Source organism: Pteropus alecto, unplaced genomic scaffold, assembly GCF_000325575.1.
Source record: "Pteropus alecto unplaced genomic scaffold, ASM32557v1 scaffold121, whole genome shotgun sequence".
NCBI lineage: Eukaryota > Metazoa > Chordata > Mammalia > Chiroptera > Pteropodidae > Pteropus > Pteropus alecto.
In genome coordinates, this window is record NW_006434369.1 from 10,473,904 (window position 1) to 10,487,864 (window position 13,961).

At 37.7% G+C, this 13,961-nt stretch overlaps 1 protein-coding gene across 6 annotated transcripts; it reads left to right on the forward strand.

The window, feature by feature from the left end:
• The first annotated feature begins 2 nt into the window (after positions 1–2).
• CUNH6orf52 (chromosome unknown C6orf52 homolog) lies at positions 3–13,523 on the forward strand. 6 transcript variants are annotated; one of them, XM_006909274.3, is made up of 6 exons: positions 4–301; positions 3,653–3,734; positions 5,897–5,978; positions 6,199–6,376; positions 9,812–9,857; positions 13,201–13,523. In XM_006909274.3, exons 3-6 carry the CDS (start codon positions 5,908–5,910, stop codon positions 13,356–13,358), a joined length of 453 nt encoding a protein of 150 aa, XP_006909336.1. In that variant the 5' UTR covers positions 4–301; positions 3,653–3,734; positions 5,897–5,907; the 3' UTR covers positions 13,359–13,523. The 6 variants fall into 6 exon arrangements, with proteins under 6 accessions (XP_006909338.1, XP_006909336.1, XP_024900689.1 ...); XM_025044921.1 differs by having other exon boundaries at positions 6,289–6,376; XM_006909275.3 differs by lacking the exon at positions 4–301 and adding an exon at positions 308–462.
• The last annotated feature ends 438 nt before the right edge of the window (positions 13,524–13,961 follow it).

A 13,961-nucleotide genomic window follows, 5' to 3' on the forward strand; every position in this document is an offset into this window, starting at 1 on the left:
TCTTGGCGGCAGCCCCTCATTTCCGTGACGTCTAAGGAAGGGGCGAGGCAGTTTTGGTCTGGGTTTAGGCTCTTGGCGGTGTGGTTCTGTTAGTGTAGGCTAGTGTTTGTTGTGGGCTGTGATACGCGTTGTAGGAGTTAGGTTTCGTTCAGGGGCTGGAAGCAGTGGCGTGATCCTTTCTCTCTCATTGTCTGGTAGCAGGGCAAACAGGGAGTGGGATTTAGGGTTTGCAGTTACCAGAGCAGGCGGCGAAGTCCAGGCCCTGAAAGTTCACTTCCGCGTTCCCGCGAGCCCAGGCCAGGTAATCCGGCCCTGCACACCTTTACTTCGTGTTTGGTTCACTTGTCTAACTCTGGGGTCCAGTTAGCAGCGTTGTGACACATCTTGTGGAGGGAGGAGGACCCTTTGCTTGAAGGGAATAAAGACAGACTACTTGAAGAAAGGAAGGCGTAGTCATTCTTGGTGAGCATTTCAGAGGAAAATCTCATTTACACCTGTCCCTCGATTTACGCGGATTGTCCATTCCACACGTCTTTTTTCTTTTCTTAACGTGGAAGAAAACTGCATAAAAACAGTCCATGAGTACGAAAAAAAGTACTAAATAGGCCGATATAAGTAATAAAAGTATTTAACATCACAAAAATGCTAATGAAAATTCAGAAAAACGAAAATAAATTTTATTCGCTGTCGGTGTCTCTACTGTAATCTAAAACAATCAACCTCTTTAATTGGCACAAAGTCGTTATTGTTATTGCTCAAAATATTTGAAAGTACTACTTCGGTTTCATTATGTTTTTGGATGATCATTTCCATCCCCATTTTTTTCTAAGTTTTCATAAATTCTTGAGTATTCACTACAACATTTTAAAAAGTCTTTTCAGAATTTTAAGGCTCATTAGATGTTTGGATCAATACGGAATTGCAGTTTCCAGTTTTGTGGCCAATTGCAGAGCTTTGTAAATATTTTCTGCAGTGAAAAACTAGTTCAAGGTCACTGCTGTGTTCATCGGCAGGACGGGCTTCGGATATTAAATGAATTAATTCATAATGAGTTAATTGGTGATCAACCAGTAATTCGTTAATATCATCTCCATTCAAATTATCAGAACCTTCTTGAAATTTAATAAGTTAATAATACCAGTTAATTTAATAATGCTAGAAATTTATTTAATAAATTAATAATGCCAGTTAATTTTCAGTGGTTGGAACCATATCCCTTGGTACAACCACTTCTGGCCGTATTGCTTTCTAGCAAGCATTTAAAGTTTATGGCTTTATATCACTCAAAGCTAATATTCTTGATACAACTTAAAATTGTGTATTCCAGGCTTCTGTAACTGTTAGTCATTATCTTCAAGTTTATTAAAAATATTAAAACTCCGTTTAACATAATTAATCTTATAGGAGGAAATAATGCCTTGATCTAAAGGTTGGATCAAGGAAGTTGTATTTGGTGGCAAATACTGTATACAACTTTTATATTTGGATGTTCTAAATTGTGTAGATGACCAGGTGCATTATCTAAAAGTAAAAATATTTTAAAAGGAGACATTTTTCCTTCCTATAATTATCAGCTTCTACAGCAAAACATTTGTAAAACCAATACCAAAAAACATCAGTAGTCACCCTTGCTTTATTTGCCATCTAATGAATGGGAAGTTAATGCATTAATAATTGTGTGTTGGTAAGTATTAGTTCTTTGTACGTTGCTGAGTAAGCTATTGTTTTTTAGAAAGTGTAATCGCCAATAATGGAAATGAAGAAAGAACCGTGTGAAAGGAGGTTGTGTAAATGGAATCCGTATATAAAAAGTCCACATAAACGGAATATTTACTGCATATAAAAAAACTCATGTAAAAAAATACCGCGTAAATTGAGGGACTGGTGTATTTAAGTTTACCACCTTCCCAGTTTAAGTGCAAAGTCAAACGTTAATAAAAGCTAGATGGCCTGAATTTACATTTGAGATTTTCATTAAGTTTGGAGATTCAGGAATGTGTTAGAAATGACATCTTCGTACAAACTTAAAAGTAGAACAAATCTTGGAATGTATAATTTGCCACAGCAAATGCCACAGCAGGTCGATTTGACAAGCAGGAATTAGATGCATATATCAATGTCGATTCTTCAAACTCCATTTAGTGTCAATTCTGTAGCACTTAGATCCTTTTGTTTCCAAGAACATTTGTTCTCTGATGCTCTGAATTGTCAGTATGTCTTTAAGGTTTGTTTTAATTGATGATAGGTCTTGTAGAAATGATTTCACTTTGGATAGTCATTCACTGTTTTATAGCAATTACTTTGCTTTGTGCTAGTTATCTTCATTATGTTACAAAGAGTCATAAGTTATTTTACTATTTAAATTATTTCCTATTTACTGCTTCTTAACTATTACCACCAGAAAACCACTAAGGTCAAAAGAGTGTAAATTGCTCAAGTGGGTGTCCCCTGGGAATGGAACAAAGAATGAGTAAGCAGGACATTTCTTTGGCATCTCATATTTTATCTTTAAAAAAATATGACTATTTGTATTTTACTCCATGACATTTCTTTTTATTTTAATGCGAAATATTTTCTCATCCAAAAAGAAAAAAAAATTGAATAAAACCGTGTTTCAAAATCATGTGATTTATATATTCTGTTGCTTTTGGAATGCCCCTGGTGCCCTGCCTGTCACCGTAGAGGAATCTCAACTGCTATTTGTCAAGAATTGTACTCATATTTTTTAAAATTAATTTTAAAATATAACTATAACAATAATTGCTATATTCAACTTCTATTACCATATTGTCACACTTTTACCTGCTAAATATTTGTCACATTTTAGAAAAAAATATTTTGAAAAATATTTTGCTGCAATCAGGAATCTTTTAGGATACAGTTGGTTCTAGAATGAGAATCATAGTGTAAGCACCATAAACATAATTCAAAGTGGTTTAGTCTTTTTTTTTTTTTTACTGTTGAGAATTAGTGGAACCAATTATAGAGCTCAGATGACCTTAGAGAGCATCTAGTTCAGGTGTTCCTAATCTGTGGGAGTTCATGGATAAGTTCTGGGGACTTTGAACCCCTTGAAATTTTGTGCAAAACTGTATATGTACAGTTTTAGAGGAGAGCATTGAGAAAATTTCATTACATTTCAAAAAGATTAGGGCTACATTAAGGTTAAAATACACTAATGGAGTCTAAAGTTACAAATATTGAAACAGGTCCAGAGGAAGAACTCTCAAAACCACATAACTAAGCAATGGTAGATCCAGTGCTGCTGCTGCTTTTTTTATTTCCTTGGGCTTGAACATTCTTTTCAACAGAAGAACAATGGCTTTCATTGTCTAAAGAAAAACAATACAAAATTATACCTGTTCAACTGGATTCAAACTGAGCATACTTCCTGAAAAACCTCCTGTTCTGTTTCCAAACACAGGATGTAAAAAGCTATTTAATCTCATGTGAAAACTTCAGTTGCCAAGAAACAACCGGCTATTCAGTTTCTTAACACTAAACAGTATTTTTAGTTTTGCTCCTAAATTACTAATTGAAAGCTTTTTATGGTTGAGCCATGTGTTGATTTATTTATCCTTTCAACAAATATTGGAGTGTGTGGCTTTGTTTGATTTGCTAAAGAACAAACACCCAATTTTTCTTTTTTTAGGGAATGGGGTGGTGGTGAAGTGGATATACAGGGGTAAAAGCAAGATACAGTGGAGAAAAGTCAGTCCTGTTCGAAATACCATGTGAGTCTAATATTCCTGCCCAATTACCCTCCTTTCTTAATGTAACAGGTAGAAAGTCAAACTTTAAGACTACAGAGGTTGCATATGCTTGTATTCCCAGAGGATTTGGATCTCCTTTGCACATAGAGCTAAGGGAAGCAGAGAGTGGGCTACTTCCCCTGGACACTGGCCACTGGCCTGTCCGGATATAAATTTGTTTAATCTGCTTCACGGGAATAGTTTACATGAAATATGAGAAGTTTTCATTTGAAGCTTTTAGAGAGCAAAATAATATTTAAGAACCCTTCCTTGTTGCTGTCACCTACAAAGCCCTGAATGTCCATCCTCATCTCTGGAGCCTTGCTAACAGTCCTCTGTGCCCCAGCTTCTGCTATCTTCCTATTCCACTGGCTTCTCCCTTCCTCAGCCTCCTTACCACCTTATTTTCAATGTTCAGCTCCTGCACTCCTTTCCAACTACAGCTTCATCTCTCACCCATTCATAGTCAAAATTCTGATTTTCTTTTTACAAAAAAAAAAGTTCTCAAATAAGGGGAAAAACCCCGATATTAAAGTTTTACAAAAAGAGAATCCTTAACTGATGTTTTATTTGATGTCTAAACTGCTATAGTAGTTAAGAATTATGTTTAACATCATAGAACTTAAAATGACAGTGGCTTAAACAAGACATTTCTTATAAGAAATCCAAAAGTAGACCAGTCAAGTGCTGATACAGGGAATTCAGCCACCAGGGACCCAGATGCATTCTGTATTTCAGTTCTTGTATTTGTAGTACATGACTTACTCCTTGATGTCACCCCACAGGCTAAGATAGGTGCAGTTATTGTGGCTCCAGCCATCATATCTGTAATCTTAGCACTAGGCTTAGGGAAAAGATGGAGGACAAAAAGGCCTTCCAGCTAAGCAAACACCCTTTGCACAGCCTTCCTCAATCTCCTTGTAATAGTTCTGCTTACATCTTATTAGCCATACATTAGCTACCTGGCCACATCTCCCTGTAAGGGGGGAAGCTAGGAAGTGATGTCTTTTAGCAAGGCCTATTGCTGCCCCCAAATAAAATCAAGTTTCTGTTATTAAGGAAGAAAAGGAAGCTGAATACTGGGTGGCCCCTAGCAATGTTTGCTAGAGCTGCTAATCAATGACATCTCCCTTGAAGACAGGGAAATCCATTAGAGTATAAACTTCATTATATCACCAGTATTACTCACCCTCACTTGTATATAATAGGAGCTCACTAATAATGGGTGAATGATTTAAATTTCTTGTGACTATTATTTTTCACATTACAGGTACATATAAAATACATCAAGCACTTGAATAGTGAAATAGTTACTTATGAACAAGCTTCAGGAAAATAGCCACACCCTAAATTCTCTTAAATTTTGATACTTTATGTAGCCTTGCTACTTAAAGTGCACGAGAGCTGGCTAGAAAGGCATTATCCAAGGACCTACTCCAAATCTATTGAACCTATATTTTAACATGCCCAGGTAATGTGAATGTGCGTTAAAGTTCGGGAACCTTTATTGTGCTTTAAAAAAAAAATACTGAACCACTGAAATTTTTTTTTTTTTTCTGTTCTCCCATTAAGAGAGTGAGAAAGCGAGCAAGCGAGCGAGAGATGTACCACTTCTTCCTACCAGCTAGCTGGTTGGGATGATTTCAACCTGTAGGAGATAGGTTTTTTAAAAATCCACTAAGAGGCTGGTTCTAATCATTACTATTTATAGATAGCTAAACTGAGGGTGGAAACATCAAATTGTGGTATTTGAAGTGACTCTCTTAATATTATTATTGGAGGTTAGGGTGGATACTTCTTTGTCCTTCTCAGCTGCCCAACACACACTCCCTCTCCATCCCCACTGGGTACTGGAAAGTTTCATCAGGCCTGACCACTGGGAGGGGGCTGGCAACTCAAAGCCAGCAATAGAATTTGCAGAATTTCTGAACCCAGGTGACCTCAATGCACTCCTGCCTCCACCCACCCTTTAACTCCATTGTCAGAAAGTGGAGAAGTTAATTGCCTAGCAGGAATTGCCACTAAATGTAGTTTCTCTCTGAGGCAGTTGTGAGTTATTTGTCAGGTTGAAAGGTTTTAGGCTGGGAGCTGGGATTTTTGATGCCAGAATAATAACTCTTGATTCCTTGTCTCATTTTATCAAGTTTCTGGATAAATGGCTGGACAAGAGAGTTTTGCAGGTTTTGACACATCTCAACAAAATAATTATTACTGGTACTGGCAAAGGTGAGCTGTTTTTCCTACTCTGAATTAAAATGAAGGCACTGTTCTATCACATAATTTTTGGCAATTTGCAGACTATTGCTTTGAAAATAGAAATTCTTAAACAGTTAAAGCAGAAATGATCCTTACTTGTAACTTCCGGGAAAGAAGAAAGAGTCCTAGGGTTTTGAATGATTCTGCCTCAGTTGGTGATGTCATTCCTATTGTCTCCCCTGGCTGTTAGAGTGAAGCAGGAGTTCCAGCCCTGCCAGGGTTACCCCTTTGGCATCTGGTATGAGCAACAACACGGCTGTTGTCCTCTTTCTGGCTACAGCTGTGGTTGTACAGTGGATGGAAGTGAACATAACCTTTCTGCACGTGGGACCTCTGGACACACAGCTGAAACTTCGGTTACACCTGAGGTATCCCTCCCTAAAAGATGAATCCTGTGTCGTTCATGTGCCCATCACGGAAACATCTTTTTCCTGTCTTCACACCTCTACATCCTGTCATTCAAATTCCCACAGCCATGGCTTTTGCTCCATGTTTTAATACCAGAGAGTAAAAGCTGATGACCTAAGAAATTTTGGCTTACAAACAATTTAAGTCCTTTTTGTCTTCCAAAAATAGGCTGATGAAGTATGTGTCTAAATTCTTGCTATTAAATTTTAGGTTATCATCTTTCAATAATTTTACCAGATTTTATTCTTAAACACAAATTAGGACAGGAGGTAGTTTTTGTATTGTTTTGATATAGCAGTGAACATTAAAACATTTTTAAAAGATATTTTAATATTTCGATTACTGAAGTAATCTATTTTTGAAACCACACAGAGTTGTACTGGTGTGAGGGAAAGCCTCCACCATTCCCCGCTCTTCTATTTCTTTCCCACTTAGGAGAAAATACTGTTCAAGTATTGTCTTCTAGATTTTTGCCTTGTACTCTAACTAAATCAGTGTATTTGGGCTTTTTTCCGGTTTGAGAAGTTGGTGGTTCCTTGGGCAGGAATGGACTCTGCAGTGTATACTGGTTTGCTCCTTAATTGTGTCTGCTTACTGGTTGCATCAGGAGAGCTTTCTATAAAAGTTGCTCATTCTATTGTGCTATGATTTTTGTTCATCCCTTATTTACTGACATTTTAAATGTTCTCTGTGCTTTAACAAACTTCCTTTTACCTATCTTCAAGCATTTGAGTGTTTTTTGGCTAAGAAAAAATTTCTGGAAGTGAAAGATCTGGATTAAAAGATATAACACTTAAAATTTTAAACAGTGACTTACCAAAAAAGCCTGCCTGAGTTTATGCTTTCCACTGCTGTTGTAGGTGTGCTTGCTTCTCTGTGCTTTTGTGAGTGCAATTAGCCAATATGGACAGGTGAGGAAGGAATTTGTCTATTATTAATGGCAAACACCTGTGCAAGGGTTTATTGGTATCTGTGTGCTGTGTGCTTAGTTGATGTCTTCTGCCTACCTTTTTTATGTTGAGTTATGCCCCTTTTTCTTGACCATGTAAAATAATCATGTATTAGGGAAATTATCACTTTGCGTTCCAGCTGTTACAGATTTTTCTCCCCAGTTTATTTCCTAATGTGTACAGTGACACTCTGTGTGATAGCCTTGTCTTTAACACAAGGAACACAAGAGTCGAGTTTAACATCTAAACCTTCAGTTTTTAAAACTTGCATTTGCTTGGTATTTTTTTGCCCAGACTTTCATTTTGTTCTTCGAGTCTGTTTCAGGTGTGCCTCTTAATATCTTGTTAGATTTCTTGGATTTTCTTTTTTTAAAACCCAATTTGAGTTTTATCCTTTTAGCAGATCCTTAATACTACATCATCTTTTTAAAGAAAATGTTTCGCTATATAGTTCTTTTTCTTTTTCTTTTTCTTTTTCCCCTTCCTTTTGGTGGGGCCGGGGAGGAGGCGGGGGAGATGGTTCTAGTGGTTATTTTTATGTCTTTAAATGGAGAAGTATAGGTTTGAGTGTATTATCAACTCCAGAAATGAAAGTATTTTTTTATCTCTCTGTTCACAAAAAAACTAAGAAATCAACACCCTTTTATCTCCCCTTGCCACTCCTTCCCTCCTTTTTCTTCTCATTTTTGTTGACACATTCTGTTTTTTTTTTCATCTCTCTCTCTAGTCAAATTATTACTATAACATGCACTTTTTCATTCAAGAATTATAAATATATTCTCTTCAATGGTTTTGGTTACCACTCTTGTGCCACCTGCTTGCTCTCCTGGTGGGAGCTTCCAGTAATGACAAAATTCAAGATGGTAAGGCTCTGTGGTGTGTCTTTTTCACTCACACATCCTCTCTGGAGTCTTCCCTAATAAATCGTGTCCTCTCTGAGATGTCATAGCTTATTGCTCACTTCCTCCACAGTAGCACGCACATGTCCATAGCCCTTATCTCCCCAAGTGAAGGGGTTAGCCTCTTAAGAGCCCTTTCCATTTTGACATTGTGTCTTGCTTAATATCAGAGGCAGTGGATGTCTTCAAAATGATTTTCAGGTCTTTGGGGTCCATCAGCACAACTTTCCCAAACTGCCTCTAACAGAGGAAAACCGTTTGTAGATGTGCCCTTCTTTAAGGACTACTGGCAGCATGCACTGCCCAGGTGAACCTCAGACCAGGGAGAATCTTGTCTCCAGACAACTTCTGCTCCCCACAACCTAGTGAGTTAGGATTCACATTTACCAGTGCACGCATTGAAAAGGAGGAAATGTGAGGTTACTTGGACATTGTATTATAAGCACAGATTCTGGCTGTTTTGGCCATTTCTAAATAGAAAAAAAACAACAAAACACTGATTGTGTCATTAAATTTATGGTAACCTTATCATTTATTTTCCAGATGGTAAGGCTCTGTGGTGTGTCTTTTTCACTCACACATCCTCTCTGGAGTCTTCCCTAATAAATCGTGTCCTCTCTGAGATGTCATAGCTTATTGCTCACTTCCTCCACAGTAGCACACACATGTCCACATGTCCACACATGTCCAGATCAGGACCTGTTTCAGAGTGAAAGGGAGGCATGCTTTCAGATAGATTGAAAAGAAGAGATAATAAATCTTTGGCTTTCAATATAATCTTGTTCTTATTGGTAGGGAGGCTGACATAAGGTCGTTGGTGCCAGAGGCTAACTCAGCCCTTCTCGAATGGGGTGGTTCCTTGGAACAGCTGTATATCCATAACAAAGACAGGTTCCCAGCAGGTGCCTATAAAGAAGAGTCATAAAAACTTACACTGCCCCAGTAGAGCCAGCAGAAAATGAATTAACCATCCAAGATATATTTTGGAAGAGCTTCTGGAATTTAGTTCTCTCGTTATGTAAGAAGATGGTTGATTGGATTGCTTTTCTGTAGCCTCTGCATTTCCTCAAGCAGCTACTGTCTTGGTCCTTAGCTGAGCCATAGAGTTGGGGAATGTCATTAGAAGGGCTCTAAAGGGATGTGCTCATGGAAACTTTGCAGATTGTCACCTAGAAGGAAGAGCAGAGCTCCAGGGCATCTAGTACAAGGACTATGGAGTCTGGATGCCAAGGCCCCTGGATCTGGTTCCTAGCCCAGGACCTAGGATCCCAGTTAATTCTCAGAAACTTCAGAGAGGCAAGTGGCCTTTGTCAGACTTGCTCTTCTTTTCTTACTTTTCTTCTGTTGACTCAGTTCACTTATTTAATAATTATAATATTAAACCATTTAAAGATTCTTCTAATAAAAATTCAGAGTAAATTTGATCTAAAGGGAGTTTAGTGTTTTAGATATTATTTTTGAGAGCTAGATTTTTCCAAGAAAGCACGTGTTGATAATAAATCTTTAAGTAAAATAATTTTTCCTAAAATACTGATTTTCATTACAGGAAACCACAGCTCTGGCTGCAAACCAAGATGAAGACCCACTAGAAGGTAACATAAATCTTGCGTTGCAGTAGTTGAAAAACGAAACTTACTCGATTTCCAGTTTCCTCATTTACTTAACAGGCTAGAAACTGAGAGATCATACTGGAAAATACCAGTGTAGGTTGCCTAAGCCATTCTCTTTAGCAATTTGTCTAGTTTTTGGAAATTGCTTTAGCTAAGCCTCCTCTCTGGGTCGAGATCCATTTCCTCCTTAATTTGGGATTACTTATGCTTTACTTTTGATTTCTTAAGAGAAAAGCATGAGGCAGTTACTGTGGATTTGGCTTCCTAGCTTCCTTAGGGTTATTAGTTCCTGGGGGACCTAACAGCCTCCCTCTACAGTGTCTGGTGGTGCTTCCTATAGTTTTTGGTCTGTTTTGAAAACAACAAAGTGTGTCTGCCCAGAAAAGAATCCTGTTTCTGAATGTGTCTTATTTGAGGAAGGAAAGAAAACGTTTGGATGAAGAAATAGAAGAAAAATACAGGGAACACTTTTGCCTTTTTCTTTTCGCATGTCCATCTGGTCTCTTTTCCTATCTTTAGCCCATCCCTACAAGACAAACCCACCCACTGCTTTGTGGTTTTATCAAAGATGAGTGCATCCATCTTAATAGTCAAAGTCTTCATGTTAGTTGGTGTTCGGTGTTTAAATAGAAATGCTATGGGGCAGTTCTACCTTTTAGTACTTTGATTGAAATATGAATAAAAGATATTCATTCTAGCTCTGAGGGGGATTTCATTTGGGTTAAGAGTGAGCGTATTCTCTCTGCTTTCATCAGTTCTGCAGACAGTCTATAAAAATAACAAGAGGAAGACATATAATAAGAATGTGCTTTATAGATCTAGACTGCCCGCGTTCAGATCTCTTACTAGCTCTGTAATTCCAAACAAATTATCTCCAGTGCATTGGTGTCCCCACTTGTAAAATGGGAGGTTAAAACCTACATTATAGGAAGTGTGAGGACAATAGCTCCTAAGTGCTTTTAAGTGTTTTAACAGGGTCTGGCACATAATAATCACTCAAATGTTAGCTATTTACAGATCTAGAGCAGCTCTGTACAGTAGAAATATAATGTGAAACACAAATCCACCCACATAGGTAGTTTTCAATTTTCTATTAGCCAAATTAAAAAAAATTAATTGTGATACTTTAAATTTAACCTAAAATATCAAAAAATATTATTTCAACATGTGATCAATATGAAAATTTAATTGTAGATAAGACTAAAGGGGGTAGAATATAGGGTAATGGAAGATTTGACTTTGGGTGGTGAACACACAATGCAATATACAAATGATGTATCACTGAATTATATTTAACCATATAATTTTATTAACCAGTGTCACTCTAATAAATTTAATTTTTTAAAAATTTAATGAGATAAATTATTTTAATACTAAGTTATCAAAATGTATATTTATATCACATCTGAACTAGGATTAGCCACATTTCAAGTGCTCGATAGCCACACATGGCTACTGGCTACTGTATTGGACAGCATGGGTCTAGAGAGTCCAAAAGTTTAGGGAAGATGTAATTAATTTGTGTTTTATAGGCTTCTATTACCCCTATGGTCAACATCACTGGAAGGGCCTACATCATTAATCTGGAGTTCCTAGCTGACCATACTGTATTCGTTTTCTCAGCCACAAGTTACAGAAGAAAGAGTGCTCATGAGCATGTGGTCTTGACATCTCTCTCCCCACCAGGAACACACAGTCAGGAGCCTTCTAGTAAAACAACAGTCCATGAGGGTGAAGGAAAGGACCCTGGGGCATGACTTTAGGAAAGAAAATTTCAGAAAGTTCAGAAAAAAAATAGAAACATCTAATTTTATAAACTGCCTCAAAAGAAAGATGGTTCAAAAGAGAAGGGACGCTCTAAAGCAAGGGTCCCCAATTCTAGGAACCATGCCATAAGGCAGGAGGTGAGTGGCAGGCGAGGGACAGGGAGCGAAGCTTCACCTGTATTTGCAGCCGCTCCCCAGTACTAGCATCACTGCCTCAGCTCCACCTCAGATCGCCAGGCATTAGATTCTCATAGGAGCATTGGTCCCTGGTGCCAAAAATGTCAGGGACTGCTGGTCTAAAGAACAAGAATTAGACAACACAATCTGGTTCCAGTGAAGGAAAATGAGAAGTAGCTCATGAGACATGATGTGCAGGGGCTATTTGATGATCTTGGTTCTAAAATGATAAAATCAGAAGGAGATTGTATTAGTTCAGGCTGCTGTAACTACTACAAATTGGGTAGCTTGAACCACAGAAATTTATTTCTTGTCGTTCCGGACACTTGGGAAGTCCAAGATCAGGTGCCAGCTGATTTGGTTTCTGGTGAGAGCTTTCTTCCAGGCTTGCAGATAACCATCTTTTCATATCTTCATGTGATGTGGGGAGAGACATCTCAAGCTCTGGTGTCCTTTTAATAAGAGCACTAATCACATCGGACTACAGTCCCACCCTCGTGATCTCATCTCACTCTAATTGTCTCCCAAAGGCTCCATCTCTAAATACCATCACATTGGAAGTTAGAGGTGCAACATATGAATTGGGAGTGGGGAGCACAGTCTATAACAGGCATATAAATACAAATAAATAGCATGAACACTTGTGTTAGAAAGCAAATTATGGCCCTGAATGAACTAAAGCTTGCAAAACTTATAAAGGAAAACAGACAGGGCTTCTTCAGATACATTCAGTACAAGGAGAAAAATAAACACTACATTTGAAAAGTCAGTTACCTTGGAGACCTTGGAAACCTGGCAACTTGAAATAAATATCTAGGTCTGATGCTTTCATGATAACAACACCACTTCCTCATCACAGGATTCCACGTTTTAGATAAGGAAGTCCAGGTTCCCCCTTTGTTTCTGAATTAGTTGCTATATATAATTTATTCACTTATATTAGTCTGTTAACTAAGCAGATAAAGCGGCCTGCTTATATTTTCAAACCCTATCAGAGACTTGGTTCTGGTTCTCTGTTTGGCACCACATCCTCCCAGGTGCTCATGTCAGAAACTCAGGAATCATCCTTAACCCTCCCTTTCTCTTTACCCCAAATTGACTTCATCTCCAAATATTGTCCATTCATCTCCAAAAGTGCTCTTGATTCTGCCCATTTTATCCTTCTCATTCATCATCCAGATACTCATTGAGTCTGGTAGTACTACTTCTTTTTTAGCTGCAGTTTCTATTTTCAAGTCTTATTGAAAGGAAAGACACAAATTAAAATTTGTAACATTGCAATATTTTCTGCTAATGTTTTTTTTTTTTAAATTGTGAGACATTTCTAATATATGTCCTGTAAAACTATATATTTTTTTCATGTGCATTATTGGCTTTGGCAGATCCAAATCTTCATTTGAATATCGAGGAATTAAACAAAGAGTTTATGGTGAAAAGTGAAGAACTCTACGACTCTCTCATGAATTGCCACTGGCAGCCTCTGGATACAGTTCACTCTAAAATCCCAGACGAGACCCTTCAGAAGCCAGATGTTCATTGAGCTACCCAATTATCATTTTAATTGTATCCTGTTTTTGTTTTTTTTTTAAATATATTTTCCCAGGAGTGTACTACTGGGTTCTGTATGGAAATATAAAATTTCCAAGACTTAAATATGATTGATATGATAGAACATAATGTAAATAAACTTTACCAGTACATCCATTTCCAGAAGTGTGTTAATAATGCCAGAGGAGATCGTGGTAGAACAAGTTGTACTGTAAGACATTCGAAAATAGGTTATGAGGTGGTCTGGCCTGAACTGACTGTGGCCTTAGCTACTCTGATATAATTTGCTACTTTCCTCTAATGTTAAACTCTCAGAGAGACAAATCTTATCCACAGAGATGCATGGTTTCTCACCCGCTTCTTGTATATATAGGAAATGTAGATTAGAACTAGATGTTTGATCTCCATTTTCTGACCCTCAGGCCTCTCACAGGAGAGCTAGATAGTAGAATACAATGGAAGCTCATTTGTCTCAATTGAACAGAAAAATTCCTAAGCGTGGAAGAAGTTTTCATGTCAGCCTTCTAAGAGAGGAATTGGGCCCCCATAAAAGCCAGTTCTGAAACTTCAATGAGTGTATTGACTGTGCCCATTA

Excerpts from the sequence above, each read along its gene's own strand:
- CUNH6orf52 (XM_006909276.3), top strand. The coding sequence starts at position 5,908 with ATGGCTGGACAAGAGAGTTTTGCAGGTTTTGACACATCTCAACAAAAT. Across the intron at positions 5,979-6,198 it reads TATTACTGGTACTGGCAAAG|AGTGAAGCAGGAGTTCCAGC; the intron begins GTGAGCTGTTTT and ends CCTGGCTGTTAG. Across the intron at positions 6,377-9,811 it reads AAACTTCGGTTACACCTGAG|GAAACCACAGCTCTGGCTGC; the intron begins GTATCCCTCCCT and ends TTTTCATTACAG.